The sequence below is a fragment of the Meles meles genome, chromosome 20, assembly GCF_922984935.1.
Source record: "Meles meles chromosome 20, mMelMel3.1 paternal haplotype, whole genome shotgun sequence".
Lineage (NCBI taxonomy): Eukaryota > Metazoa > Chordata > Mammalia > Carnivora > Mustelidae > Meles > Meles meles.
The window spans coordinates 51,424,715-51,437,975 of NC_060085.1; the positions used below are offsets into that span (position 1 = coordinate 51,424,715).

General features: G+C 46.4%; 1 protein-coding gene across 2 annotated transcripts in view; it reads left to right on the plus strand.

Moving 5' to 3' along the window:
* LMCD1 (LIM and cysteine rich domains 1) overlaps window positions 1-10,308 on the plus strand; it is a 59,415-nt gene extending 49,107 nt beyond the window's left edge. For both annotated transcript variants that reach the window (XM_045992363.1, XM_045992364.1), the window contains 2 exons: window positions 7,468-7,683; window positions 9,650-10,308. In XM_045992363.1, the coding sequence (XP_045848319.1) occupies window positions 7,468-7,683; window positions 9,650-9,808 (375 nt within the window). In that variant the 3' untranslated portion in view covers window positions 9,809-10,308. The remainder of the gene's footprint in view (window positions 1-7,467; window positions 7,684-9,649) is intronic.
* The last annotated feature ends 2,953 nt before the right edge of the window (window positions 10,309-13,261 follow it).

Genomic DNA, 13,261 nt, shown 5'->3' on the forward strand with positions numbered 1-13,261 from the left:
TTTGTGCAGCAGATGTTTGGCTTGTGGGCTAGGCAGGCTGGCTTTCCTGCCAGCCCCTCTCCGGGAATTTGAAACCAGCACCCCACCCCCACATCCTGAGCCCTGTCTGAGCTGGAGGACCCAGGCCAAAAGGCCCAGAAAATCACCATGGTTACCAAGCTTCTCCAGATCTGCCTCCCTCCTCCTTTACAATGGAGATATTTTAATGACATTAAAGGGATTTTTTTTTTTTTTTCCCACAGAAAATACTTTTCCATGTTGCCACATGGGCTTCACAAGCATGTTTTTTTTTTTTTTTTCCTGGACTGGGCTGCATGATATTCCATTGACTAAAACAGGAGCTGGCAAATTTTTCCTGTAAAAGGCAGATGGTGAATATTTTGGGCTTTGCAAGCCATACGGTCTCTGTCACAACTACTTACTCTGGCCTTGTAGCTCTAACACAGCCATTGACAGGATCTAAACAGAGGACTATAGTCATGTACCAATAAAACTTTATTTGCAAAAACAAGTGGTGGGCTGGATTTGGCCCACAGATGTATTTTGCTAACCCCAGAACTAGAACCACTGTCAAAGATGGTTACTAGCTTTTTATGAATTACTTTGGTTTTATCCAATTTCATTTTGCTGTTATAGGTTAATAGGATGATGATGCTGGTGATGTCGGCTGCCATCCCTTAACTATCTAGATTGTGCCCAGGACCACGCCAAAGGCTTCACATAGTTGTTTGTTTGTTTGTTTGTTTTAATGAATTCTAAGAATTCTCCTACAAAATATAATTTTCCCCTTTTTCTAGTCATCTAGCTTGTGAGTAGTTAAGCCAGAACTAGAACAAAGGCCTGCCTTACTCCAAACCCCACCAGGATTCCAGCAAGTGGAAGCTTCTATTTCCCCAGCTCCCATGCAGCTACTGGAACCACACATGGCCACTGCACAGAGACGACCCCATGTAAGGCTTTTTCCTTTGGTGGGAAGCCAGTCCTTGCCTATATACTTGTCAAAGCTGGATTTGAGAACACCCCAGGCTGACGGCCTCTCTTCAGAGGGTAGCATTTATGAAATCTCCCTGGCTCCACATCCCCCTTTATCAGAAAAAAACAGTGAAGGAGAGTCAGTTAGAAATGCCTAACATGCTACCTTGCTCGGCAGAGAGCTCCATATTCAATTATCTGCCCCAAGGAGAAGCGTGAGCTGAAATGGCTGGCCAACAATGGTGACCACCATATGTAAAGCCTCTCCCGTGAGCTAGGGCCTGCCATATGTTACTAATGAGGAAACTGAGGCTCAGAGAGGTGGGTGACTTATTTAAGTGCTCACCCGTGATGAAGCAATGACACGGATCTCATTCCAAAGCCCTCAGCCCAACCACGGCATCCAGCCTGCCCAGTCTGTACTGTGAGGAGTCTCAGGAAGACGACTGTGGGGGAACAGAACACAAGAGTTTCAAGATGCCAGAAATGACACTGGGCCAAAAAAGGAAAGAAACTAAGGAAAAAAAAAAAAAAACCCAACTCTGGGATACACGAGGCTCCAAAGCAAAGATGGTGAATAATCACCATAAGAGGAAATGGGGAGATGCTGTTTATAAATAAATTGTTGAGTATTTGTGTTGGAAAGAACCCAGCGCCTGAATTCAAGGCCCTTGTGTTAATATTTACTATATTGTAATAGTAAGATTTTCACAAGGCACTCTGGGTTTAGACTGAGTAGGCCTTTGGAAAAGAGCCTTCCAGAGAGGAACAGAATGATTGGGACAGAACTTCTGGCAACCTCGAGAGAGATTATTGCTGGTTCGGAGGGTTCTCCGTATCTGTTGATCATTCTCTGAAGGCCAACACAGCTCTGTCCTGAGAGATAGTTCTTTGGCCACGTAACCCTTGGCCACTCTCCCTGATCTACTGTTGCCTTAAACACTTGGTGTCTCGGTGACTCCCGTTTCAGAAGACTTAATAATTCTGTGTGCCCACATCGGATGTTCTTGTCACCTACTGTTGCATATCAAAACACCCCAAGGTATAGAGACTTAAAAAGATAACATGTGTCCTGCTCACAAATCGGCAATTTGGGCAGGGTTCGGTGGGGCTATTTTATCTCTGCCCGTGTGGCATCGTTTGGAGCAGCTGGCAGGCTGGGAGCCAGAGGCTTGTGAAGCTTGTTGTCTCACAGGTCTGTGGCTTCAATGCTAGGAGGACACAAATAGCTGGGATGGAGCAGCCAAGAGGGGCTCCCTGGGCCTCTTCCCCTCTCTCTGTGTGGTTTCTCCACAGGGCTTTCCTGGCAAAGAGGTCTCAGGGTTCCTTTCCTGCCTGCCCAGCACTCCCAAGGTGTGTGTAGAGAGAAAGATTCCAGTGGAAGAGACTGAGCTGTCTTTTATGACCTACCTCAGGAATCCGTAACATCCCTCCCACTACATTCTGTTCAACAGAGCAAGTCATGAAGGAGGGGCCACAACCAAAGGAAGGGGCTTAGACACCCCATTGGTGGGAGGCATGTCCAAGAACTGGCCAACATCATTTCACACACCATGACCAAGGGAACCTCACCCCTCCCGTGTCTCAGCTCCGGGGCAGTGCCATCTGAAGCGTTCCTCAGTTGTCTCCAAGCAGGAGGTTTTACACATGACAAAGCCCCAAAGTACAGAATTTTCAAACCTTTTCATTTAGACCTTTTTCATTCAGAATCTCTCACCAGTTGAACAGGGACAGAGCCAGACTTCAGTGGCACAAGGAGAAACTTCACCTTTGTTCCACCAGTGAAGGATTTATGCCACACCTCCTCCCCCCCGGGGGAAATAGTCTGCAAACTAAGCTACAGGGCAGATGTTAGAAAGATTCTCGAGGGCAAGCTCTGATTGTAGATGGTTGACGGAATGAAGAAGGACCAACTGATATGCTAGTGATGAGTGTTCTTCTCTATGCTTTTTAACATAGTCCCAAGGGACTTTTACTTGGCCACAGTATCTCCTTTATAGGGAAAGTAGCCTGAGAATGACCACACTGGGCTTTCTTAAAAATTGTCTAGAACTTAAGCATCCCAGGAATCCGAATTAGCTTTTGCTGTGACTGAACTGAATTGGTGATATCATTTTTGCCGAGCTCATGTTTAAGGTCATTTTTTTGACACTCTATGATAGTGGTTCTCAAACTGAGTCCCCTGGCCACACCAGCACCCCCGGGAGCTTGCAGATTCCTATGCTTCATCCCAGACCTGTCTGAATCAGACACTCTGGGTATGGGACCCAACAGTCTGTCTCAACGAGCCCTCTAGGGGGAGCGGGGGCAGACGCAGGCCTGAGAACCACTGTCTTACAGGGGTTGGATTGGGAGAAGGGACTGACCATAGCGGAGTCTGGAGTAGCTATTGACAATGCAATTCATACAACTCTGTCCTCTGGCCGTGCACAGGCGGAAAAACTGGAGATTGGGAAAAAACAAAGCTCATCGATGGTAGCAAAAACCTCCTCTCAATCTGCGTGATCCTGGTGTTACGGAAAGAAACCCCAGGCCTTCAAACCAAAAGCACGTCCTGCCTTCAACATGTCCTTGTCAACTTGGGAAAGTGATTTAACCCCTCTGAGCTACAAGCCCCTCCTCTCTAAAGAAGGCTGGGGTAGAAACAACAGGAGATTTTAGCCAGCTGTTATTGAGCCCTTATAAAGTCCATTAATTCTATTCTCTCATTTAATCCCAAGAACAACTATATCGTGTTAATAGTATTAGTGTCCTCACCTGATGGGTGAAAAAAACTAAGGCACAGAGAGGTTGGGTGACTTGCCTAAGGTCACACAGCTAGCTCCCCTCTCAACCATCCACTGTAATTCAGAAATTGTCAACTTCAGTACCAAGGTTGTAGGAGAATAAGTTTGTGCAGAGCAAGGCAGGGCCTGGATCATAGAAGCCAAGCAGGCTAAGCCTTCTAACTCTTGGTTGCCAGCCTGCCCCTTGGCTCTGAGGGGCCACCAGGCTTACATAACTGGGACACTGTCAGATCTTCTATCCTTTGAGATGATGGGGAAAAGCGTACAGAAAATAAACTGAGAAGCCAGAGCAGGAAATTGGTTTCTGACACATGCTGACAGGCTCATTACCCAGACATCTTGTTTTCATAAAAGGGCAGTGGCACCGTTTGCTCTGAAAAGGGCAGGCTACTGGTAGTGACAAGGCCATGAGCCAGGGATGCTGGGGGAACAGTGAGGGAAGGGATACTCCTCACTGAGGGAGGACCTTGAGACAGAGCTTTCAGACGTGGCGGGGCCAAAGTTCTGTGGTCACAGATTTTTCTCTCTTCCTTCCCCCTCCATGCTGCTGCCGCCACTAGAATGATCCCACTACGGTACAGTATGAACCAAACACGGTGCTCCCAGCCTCAAGAACCAGTAATGGCTCCCCATTACCTCCAGAAGTTGCAACCATAACCTGGGCTCACAGCCCCCAAACTTTCTGACTTCCCGTCCCTTTGTTTCCTTCTGTGGGTTGTGGGTGCTTTCCGATGTTCCCCAGACACACCCAGGTGCATTTTTATCCCAGCCCCTGCTTCCACATTAAGCAACATCTAGGAAACCTGGAATCAGGAGCCCCGCTATTATATCACAGTGATACCCAGCTGGGTGGTAGATGGACACTAAGTCCCTTCTGCTAGGGAGGAATAGGTCTGGAAATTTTGTCCTGTGAAATACAGAAAGCCAGCCAGCCAGAAATTTCACTTGGTACTCATACAATGCTTGCCAAAGACTTTACACCTCCCAGCTGTGCCAACGGGATGGTGAAAATAAGTGAATAATGATTCATCACTTGTCTTTGGTTGAGACCCTCTGATGAGCTCCATGGGAGCTGGGCCTCAGTCATGTGCAGGGGAACAGGGTTTTCACTGTGGTGACTCACACACTTTTTTTTTTTTATCTAGCCATTTATTCAACAACTGCTGTGCTTAGGGAGCCCTGTCAGTACATGGGGCATTCCTTGTCATTTGGTTTTCTTTCCCTACTTTGCATCATCATAACTTTTATTTCCTCTTTGTATATAAGAATATATATTAAGTATGTAATTCGAGTCTATAACTTAAGAATGCCAGTTGTTTAGACTCTTAAAATGTGCCTACTCATCTTTGCATGGCAAAACAATATCTCTGTTGGGGCTGACCTGTAATTAATTGGTGCTTAGTCAGATCGAGTTCTCATCTAAAGCCAGGCTCTGCAAACATTTTCTGTGGAGGGCCAGGTGGTAAATATTTCAGGTGCTGTAGGCCAGGAGCCAAAACTGATGATCTTATGTAGTTACTTTATGTAACAAGAGAGAAAACAAATTTCCACCAACCAAGTGTTCTATTTCTGAAATTCAAAACCTAATAATATCATTAAGTATGGTCTTTTGTAATACAGGTTATATTGGTCACCTCGGGCTGTCATAACAGAATGCCATAGACTGGGTGGCTTAAATAACAGAAATCTATTTTCTCATTGTTCTGGAGGCTACGAGTCCAAGATCAAAGTGCCAGTGCAGTAGGTTTCTGACGAAGCCTCTCCTCCTGGCGTGTACACAGCTGCCTTCCCAGTGTGTCTTTACACAACATTTCCTCCGTGTGTACACACAACGGGAGAGAAGGTGATTGGTCTCTCTTCTTCTTATAAGGACACCAGTCCTATCTGAGTAGGGCCCCACCCTTATGACCTCATTTAACCTTAATAACCTGCTAAAAGGCCCTACTGCCAAATGCAGTCACATTAGGAGAACATAGGAATTGCAGGGGGGGCGGGGAGCATAATTCAGTCCACAATACAGGTCCACCAATGAGAAAAATGGAATTCTTTTTTGGGAGAAAACATTTCACTGAATTGGAGTATGAATGTAAAATCTAGTCTTAGCTGGTGGCTGTTAAAAACCCAGGCAGCAGCTGGGTTTGGCAGTGGGCTGCAGTTTGCCAACGTCTACACACCGCGTAGTAGAAAGAACTTTGGCTTCCGGGTCAGGCTTGGCCCATGTTCAAATCCCAGCTTTGCCTCCTATCAGCTGTACATTACTGAGCAACCACTGAATCTCTCTGAACCTCAGTTTTGCCATGTCTGGAGGAAAATAATGATTTTCTTAAAAGGGAGCTAAATTAGAAGAGGAAGTAACTCTCTGGGGTTTCTGTAAGGGGTACATTTCTGTAAGGAGCATCCCGTCCTGAGCATAGTGCTGGACGGAGAGCTGTCTTAAGGAAATGATAGAGCTACCATTAGCATCAGCATCACCAGAGTTTTGAGGGGTAGGAAGTAACTCCAAAATGACTTAAAAGATCTGATGGATGAAGTATGTACTCTGGATAGTATGTCATGAGAATGGCAATCAACCTCTGTGGTTTTCCTCCTGATGTAATCATGAAAGTGACACTCTACAAAACAACTGACCAGTACTTCTCCCATCTGTCAACATCATCAAAAACAAGGGAAGTCTTGGGGCACCTGGGTAGCTCAGTTCGTTGACTGTCTGACTCTCAGCTCAGGTCATGATCTCAGGGTTATGAGATCAAGTCCCGCATCTTCACCAAGCCTCCTTAGGCTTCTCTCTCTCCCTCTCCCTCTGCCCCCAACCCCCTCACGCAAGTGCACGTGCTCTCTCTCTCTCTCTCTCTCTCAAAAAACAAAAAACAAAACAAAACAAAAAGAAAAAAACAAGGGAAGTCTGAGAAGTCACCCAAGAGGGGCCTAAAGGAAATATGAGGACTAAAGGTAACATATCCTGGAAATAGAAAAAGAATATTAGGTAAAATCTAAAAGCATGTAAATAAAGTTGGGACTTTAGTTAATAATAAGGAAGAATAATAAATAATAAGGAAGAATCTCCATAGTTATCTGGAAAGGCTGTTAAAACACTCCTCCCTTCCTTTAACCAACTTCATACCAATGAGGGGTCAGATTTTCTTCCTGTATTGCAAAGAAAACAACATAATGCAAAAGATGAAATGCTACAGCAATTATGAGCACAGTCCTCTACTGAGCTAGTCAGTGAAGAGATTTGCAAAAATATAAAGCGGTGTCTCTCTTCTCACTAAGTTTTTTGTTTGGGAAAACAGAGTTATTTTTAATGGCAAGTATATCTGTTAATGTTGGTTTATTATTTTTAAATGAATTAATAATTACTTAATTTTTTATTCAGCTTTAATTTTTCTTATGGTAAATCTCAACAGCTATTACCCATATGAGCAAAACCACTCTGGGGTCTTAATAATTTGTAAGAACATAAAGGGTCCTGGAGGATAAAAAGTTTGAGGTTCCCTGAGCTTAACAACTACTGTATTTAGTCCTCACAACAACCTGCTAGATAGGCAATGTCGTTATCCCACGCTGAAGATGAGAAAACTGAGGAACAGAGAGGTACAGTAACTTGCTGGAAGGCCCTCAGGAAGTAGAGAGACTAGTGGAAACTTGAACCCGTGTCACAGTGTTCTCCTGACCACCTCGTATCCCTGGTGTCCTCCTCCCCTTCTAGGTCTGTGAGTTCTGCAAGGAAGTGGCCCCCGCCGACAGCCCTGTGGTCTACGCAGACAGGGCAGGGTACAGTAAGCAGTGGCACCCCACCTGCTTTCTGTGTGTCAAGTGCTCTGAGCCGCTGGTGGACCTCATCTACTTCTGGAAGGACGGTGCGCCCTGGTGTGGCCGCCATTACTGCGAGAGCCTGCGGCCCCGGTGCTCTGGCTGCGATGAGGTGAGAGGCCCCAGGGGCAGGGGGCAGGGAGCTAGGGAGTGGGGAGTGTCCTCCCACGACTATGGGAGAGGACCCGGAGGCCAAGGTGAATGTGGCTTCATCGAGGATATGATCCGCAGATAGAAAGACTGAGGTTCAGAGCTTGCATCCTGAGCTCAGCTTCTGTGTCCTCATTTGCAAAATGGGGCAGAAATCAGTTCACACTCACGGGGTCGGTTGTTCAGGATGGGTTGGACACATTGTTCTCGTCAGGTCTTATCCCTGGCACAACGCCTGGCAAGTAAGTGCTCGGAAGAACACTGTGGGGGTACAGGGGAGGAGGTATGTGCTGGAAAGCAGATCGCCCACATTCAAACCTGGCTCTACACGATTAGTGGTGTGGTTACGTAATTCCTGTGCCTCAATTTACCACTCATAAAATGGGAGGAAGATAGGCCCATCCCAAGGGGTTACTATGAGGGTAAAATGAGATAGTGCATGAAAATGCTTGGCACAGGGCCTGACCAAGTAATTAATAAATAGGAGTTACTAGTGGTCTTATGATATAATACAGTATGATATGGTATAATACTAAAACATTAACTTAACACAGTAGAGATGCCATGAAAGGGCTTTGACTCTCCAATATGAGTTCAAGCTGGAGGAACTCTAAGGTATAGTAACAATGACAATGATAATTATGATCATGGTAATGACTGTCTGCATGCCTATGACAACAGGAAACTCACTACCTTCATCATTGGCACATATGAGGGTTAGAAATGTCTTCTTCATTTTGAGCCAGTATCCTCCTCCTCTCTCCTCCCACCTTCCACGTATTGCTCTCCATATGAAGTTGAAGTCCTACAAGGGTCTTACCTAATAACTGTGATCGAGAGAGGTTAAGAGGGAAGAGGATTGTCAGCAGGCCTGTCCCACAGCCTCATGCTTTTTTAAGATTTTTTAATTGTATTTGAGAGAGAGAAAGAGAGCATGAGCAGGGGGAGGGGCAGAGAGAGAGGGAGAGGCAGGCTCCCTGCCGAGCATGAAGCCCTATGACACGGGCTCCATCCCAGGACCCTGAGATCATGACCTGAGCTGAAGTCAGACGCTTAACTGACTGAGCCACCCAGGCACCCACCCACAATCTCATTTTTGTGAGGGCAATAGTATACTTAGAGTCAAAACACTCCATCCATTATTAAGGGCTTACAGTGGGTCAGTCATTTGCTCCATACTTTATATGTGATGTGCCATTTACATCTCACAGCGGTCCCTTTGGGAGAGGCCATCATTGTCTACATTTTATGTTTGAGAAGAGAACAGCTTGGAGAGGTCATAAAACAGTCGCTATGCCAAATACTTCTTATGTAATAACACATGTAGCACTCATAAAACCCTGAGGGATGGGTAGTTTTTATGTCCCCATTCCACAGATGTGGAAACCGAGGCACAGAAAGATGAAGTAATTTGCCCAGTGTCATGCAGCTGGTTCCCCGATTCCTGTTTGACCCCCAAGTCATAAAATGTATTTAAGAAGTACACTGTTTGGCTCTCCTCAGGGATTCCTCAGCATATATATACATATTCCAAAGTGTTACTTTATTCCAAGCCCAAGTGACCCAGTGTGACCCTGCGTGACCACTGGTCCTTAGTTGGGCCGTGTTCACTGGGGTATGTAATCACATCTCTGAACACGGCTGGGCTCTGAATTTGGGCCAAGGAGTATTACGGATGCTAGATAAGTAAAACCTGCCTGTGGCAGAGAATTTCTTTTTCCCCATCTAAGAAGCTAAAATGCAATCATGATCTGTGCCAAATATTGTACTTACTGCCTGAGATTTAGGTCAGAATCCTCCACTGACGCATTTAAAGGTCAAGACGAGAATGGGGGAGGAGGAACCACCATCTACAACTTGTCCTCCACGCACTGTCTCTACTAGGCACTGAAAGTGAGTCGTGCATTTCCTCTGTTCCCCTCCCCTAGATCATATTCTCGGAGGACTACCAGCGTGTGGAGGACCTGGCCTGGCACCGAAAGCACTTTGTCTGTGAGGGCTGTGAGCAGCAGCTGAGTGGCCGGGCGTACATCGTCACCAAGGGGCAGCTTCTGTGCCCGACTTGCAGCAAGTCCAAGCGCTCCTGAAGGGCTGCCCATCCATAGCCAGAACCCACAGGATCCCACCAAGAAGAAAGGCCAGGTGTGCTGAAGCCATCCTAAGGGTCTGATGGGCCAACAGCAAGGAACAAAAACAGTGATTTTTTTTCAGTGGGAATATATATAGATATGCATACATATATTCTAGGTTGGGTGATGGTAGATCCTTGAGGTCAATAGTTTCAAAGCCAACAATGTTCTGAGGAGTCTTAGAATGGAGTTATTTTGTTGTTGTTTCCCAGCTACCAACTAAAGACACAGCTGGCATCCTGCAAAGGATCTCTAGGAGTTTCCCAGAATGCAGTTCTGGGTGATCAGATCACGTAGCTGTAGAATGTGCGTGCTTTCTCACGAACGTGGGGGCTCCTCCCGGAACAGACTGGGACCCCAACAATCATTTATGGCCTCCTTTTCAGATGGAATTGGAATTTTAAATAAAAACCTTTTTCGGCATGATAAACATATCAATAAAAGTTTTATGAAGTCCACATATGTCCCGGTATAGTTACTCACACCGCGGCGTGATTTCATTGTGTCTAGTGACCCCTGTGACCCTGAGTGCTCGTGGTGGCAGGAAGCGCCCTAAGGGCTGGTGTGTCTCTTTGTCACCTGTGTTTCATCAGATTTCTTTGAGGGTGTAGGTCTTCCAGGCCGAATCCCGGTGTCCCCCCATTCTAGGAAGCCCCAGATCCATGAGGGAACGTGTCACGTTTTCTGCTATCCCAGAAAGCATCGTCTGGGAGCTGGTCAGCTGCCCGCACAGGTAATGAGGGAACTCCTCTGGGAGTAAGATCAGGTGGAGTTTGGGGAGCAGGCACATGGAGCCACTGGAGCTCAGCCAATGGGTGCCCCGGGGGACATGGTGACCAGTGTGGGCAGTCTTGTAGAAATACGGGATGTTTATGAGAAATCTCTGTGCTTTTAATTGTTGCCAACTGGACACTGAATAAGCCAAACAGAATGGGTCTTTGGGCCAGATTTCCTCTCTTTTTATGGCCTCTCTGAGCATATGCAGCTCCCAGATTAGTTTCCTTTCCACGACTTCTAAGAAAAGTTATCTTTTTTCTACGGAGGGATCCAAAGACAAAAAAAAAGACATGAGTCTTCTAAGCTCACAGCCCAGTCACCTGTGGCTTGTGTTTGTTCTTCAACTTCCCATCCGTTGCCAAGTTTCTTTCATTTCCCCATCCGAATCTCACTCTGTCATCTCTTACCTACAACACCCCAACTTTGCACGTTTGACCAAAGGTATTACAATTGCCTGGTGGTTTTCTGTTTCCAGTTCCTGTCTCCAGCTACCTGCTTCCCTCTCATGTCCATCTCCCCACAGAGAAGCTTTGTGGGTGTTCCCTTCCTCCCCCACCGTCCATGGCTCCCCAGGACTCAAGTTAAGAATCAAGACCTTCCCAACATCTGGATCTTTCCAAAATTTCGCTTGTCTTTCTGGCCTTGGAACTCTTTGTTTCTCTTGATTTCCATCTCCTTATTTCACCTAGACATTTACCAACTGCCTTCGATCAAGCCCTCTTCCATGCTTTTGCTAGTTTTGTGCTGGTTTCTTGAAGACCAACACCACCTGTTGAAATTATATCTGTCCTGAAGTATAACCTACTTCTCAATCCCTTCCCAGAGGCACCAATGGAATATTCACTCATTCATTCACTCACTAATTCACTTTGCAAATACCACTGGGCATTATAGAGTTCCATTACCCATGCTGAGTACAGTAGATAGAGTGTTTACAGAAAGAACAGTATTCCCTACCCCCTGGATTTTATAGTCCATGGGGGAATGGGCCTTAGGCAAATACTCCTACAAGTCAACAAAAAGAAACCCCAGCATGATATTCGACTGATTTTATCCTGGTTTTTTTTGTCCACACCACTGTGGGTAAGAGTGATGTCCCTCTTCAGACCCCACCAGACACCACCCAGAGCATGCTCCTGCCATCCCCATGTCTACTAATGACACCCATGCTCCCACGTGGAACACCTAAATCCTGACACTCCCCTCCTGTCAGGGGTGTCACTCAGCACAGTCCCTTCTCTCCGTCATTGCTTTCCCTCTATCCCCAGGGCCATGGTTCACCTTGAACATTTTCTACCCAGACTGACAATTGTCACCTAGTGAGTGTCCCTACCATGAACTTACCCCCTCCACACCCTGCCCATTTGAAATGCTCAGACACACAGGCCTCTTCTAAAACAGTCAGGGGCTCCCTGTTGTACACCCAGAAGAAAGGCAAAACTTTTTAACCTTACAATCAAGCTTCTTAATTTACTGGCCCCAAACCACCTTGCTTCCTGCTCCCTGCTCAGAAGCCAGGTGAACAGCTTGTCAGGCCCTAGACATGTTCCAGGATTTCCCTAGCTCTGCACCCTTGCTCAGGCTGTTGCCTCTCCCTGGAGTTCCCCCCACTCCACTCCACTACTGCCTCACCTGTGGAACCACCACGGCTGAGTGGCATTCTATAGCAGAACTGCAAGGTGGTATGCTTTCGACCCCTACAGTGCTGAGGTACCTGGGCGGCTCAGTGGGTTAAGCCTCTGCCTTTGGCTCAGGTCATGATCCCAGGGTCCTGGGGTTGAGCCCTGCATCGGGTTCCCTGCTTCTCCCTCTCCTACTCTCCTTGCTCTTGTTCCCTCTCTAGCCGTCTCTGTCAAATAAATAAAATCTTTAAATATAAATAAATAAAAGCCTACAGTGTTACTTTGAGCTGATTTTACCCCCCCCCCCCCCCATTCAGCAAAAACAGGAGCTGCCATTCCCATTAACTCCCATTCTCTAGAAGACTTCCCAGGCCTCACGCTACCCTCTGGAAAGTTCCAGGTTCCTCTGTGCTCTAAGAGTTCCCCAGGTGCTCTGTGATCATTGACTGATGCTACTGAGCTATCATTACTCATGGGGAAAGGCTCTTCCTGTGAACTTCTCGAGAGGATAGTCTCACTATCTTTGGTTCTCCAACTCTCAGGATAGCCCCCCCGCAACTAAATGCAAGGACAAAGAGCTGAGGGCCCTTGGGGGACTCACTGTTGCCAGTGGCCCTGGGCTCCAAAAAGAAACAGTTTGTAATTCAGGTCTGGCCAATGGGCTTCTCCACTGGGGAGCTGCTTAGAAAACTGTTCTTCCTTAATGGAAAGACAGGCTCTGAAATAAAGAGCCCTGCTTTTTTTTTTTTATTATTATTTTCATAATTTCAAACTTACAAAAAAGAGTTTCAAGACAAAAACAGAGAGCTTTTCTTCTTGAACCTTGTGAGGGGGTGGCTGACACAATGCCCCATCACTCCTGAGTATTTTAGTGTATAATTCCCATGAACAAAAGCATTCTCCTGCATAACCACAGAACCACCATCAAAATCAGAAATTAACACGCTACCATCGAATCCTCAGACACACCAATTGTACCAATAATATCTTTTACTACAAAAAGTTCCAGTTG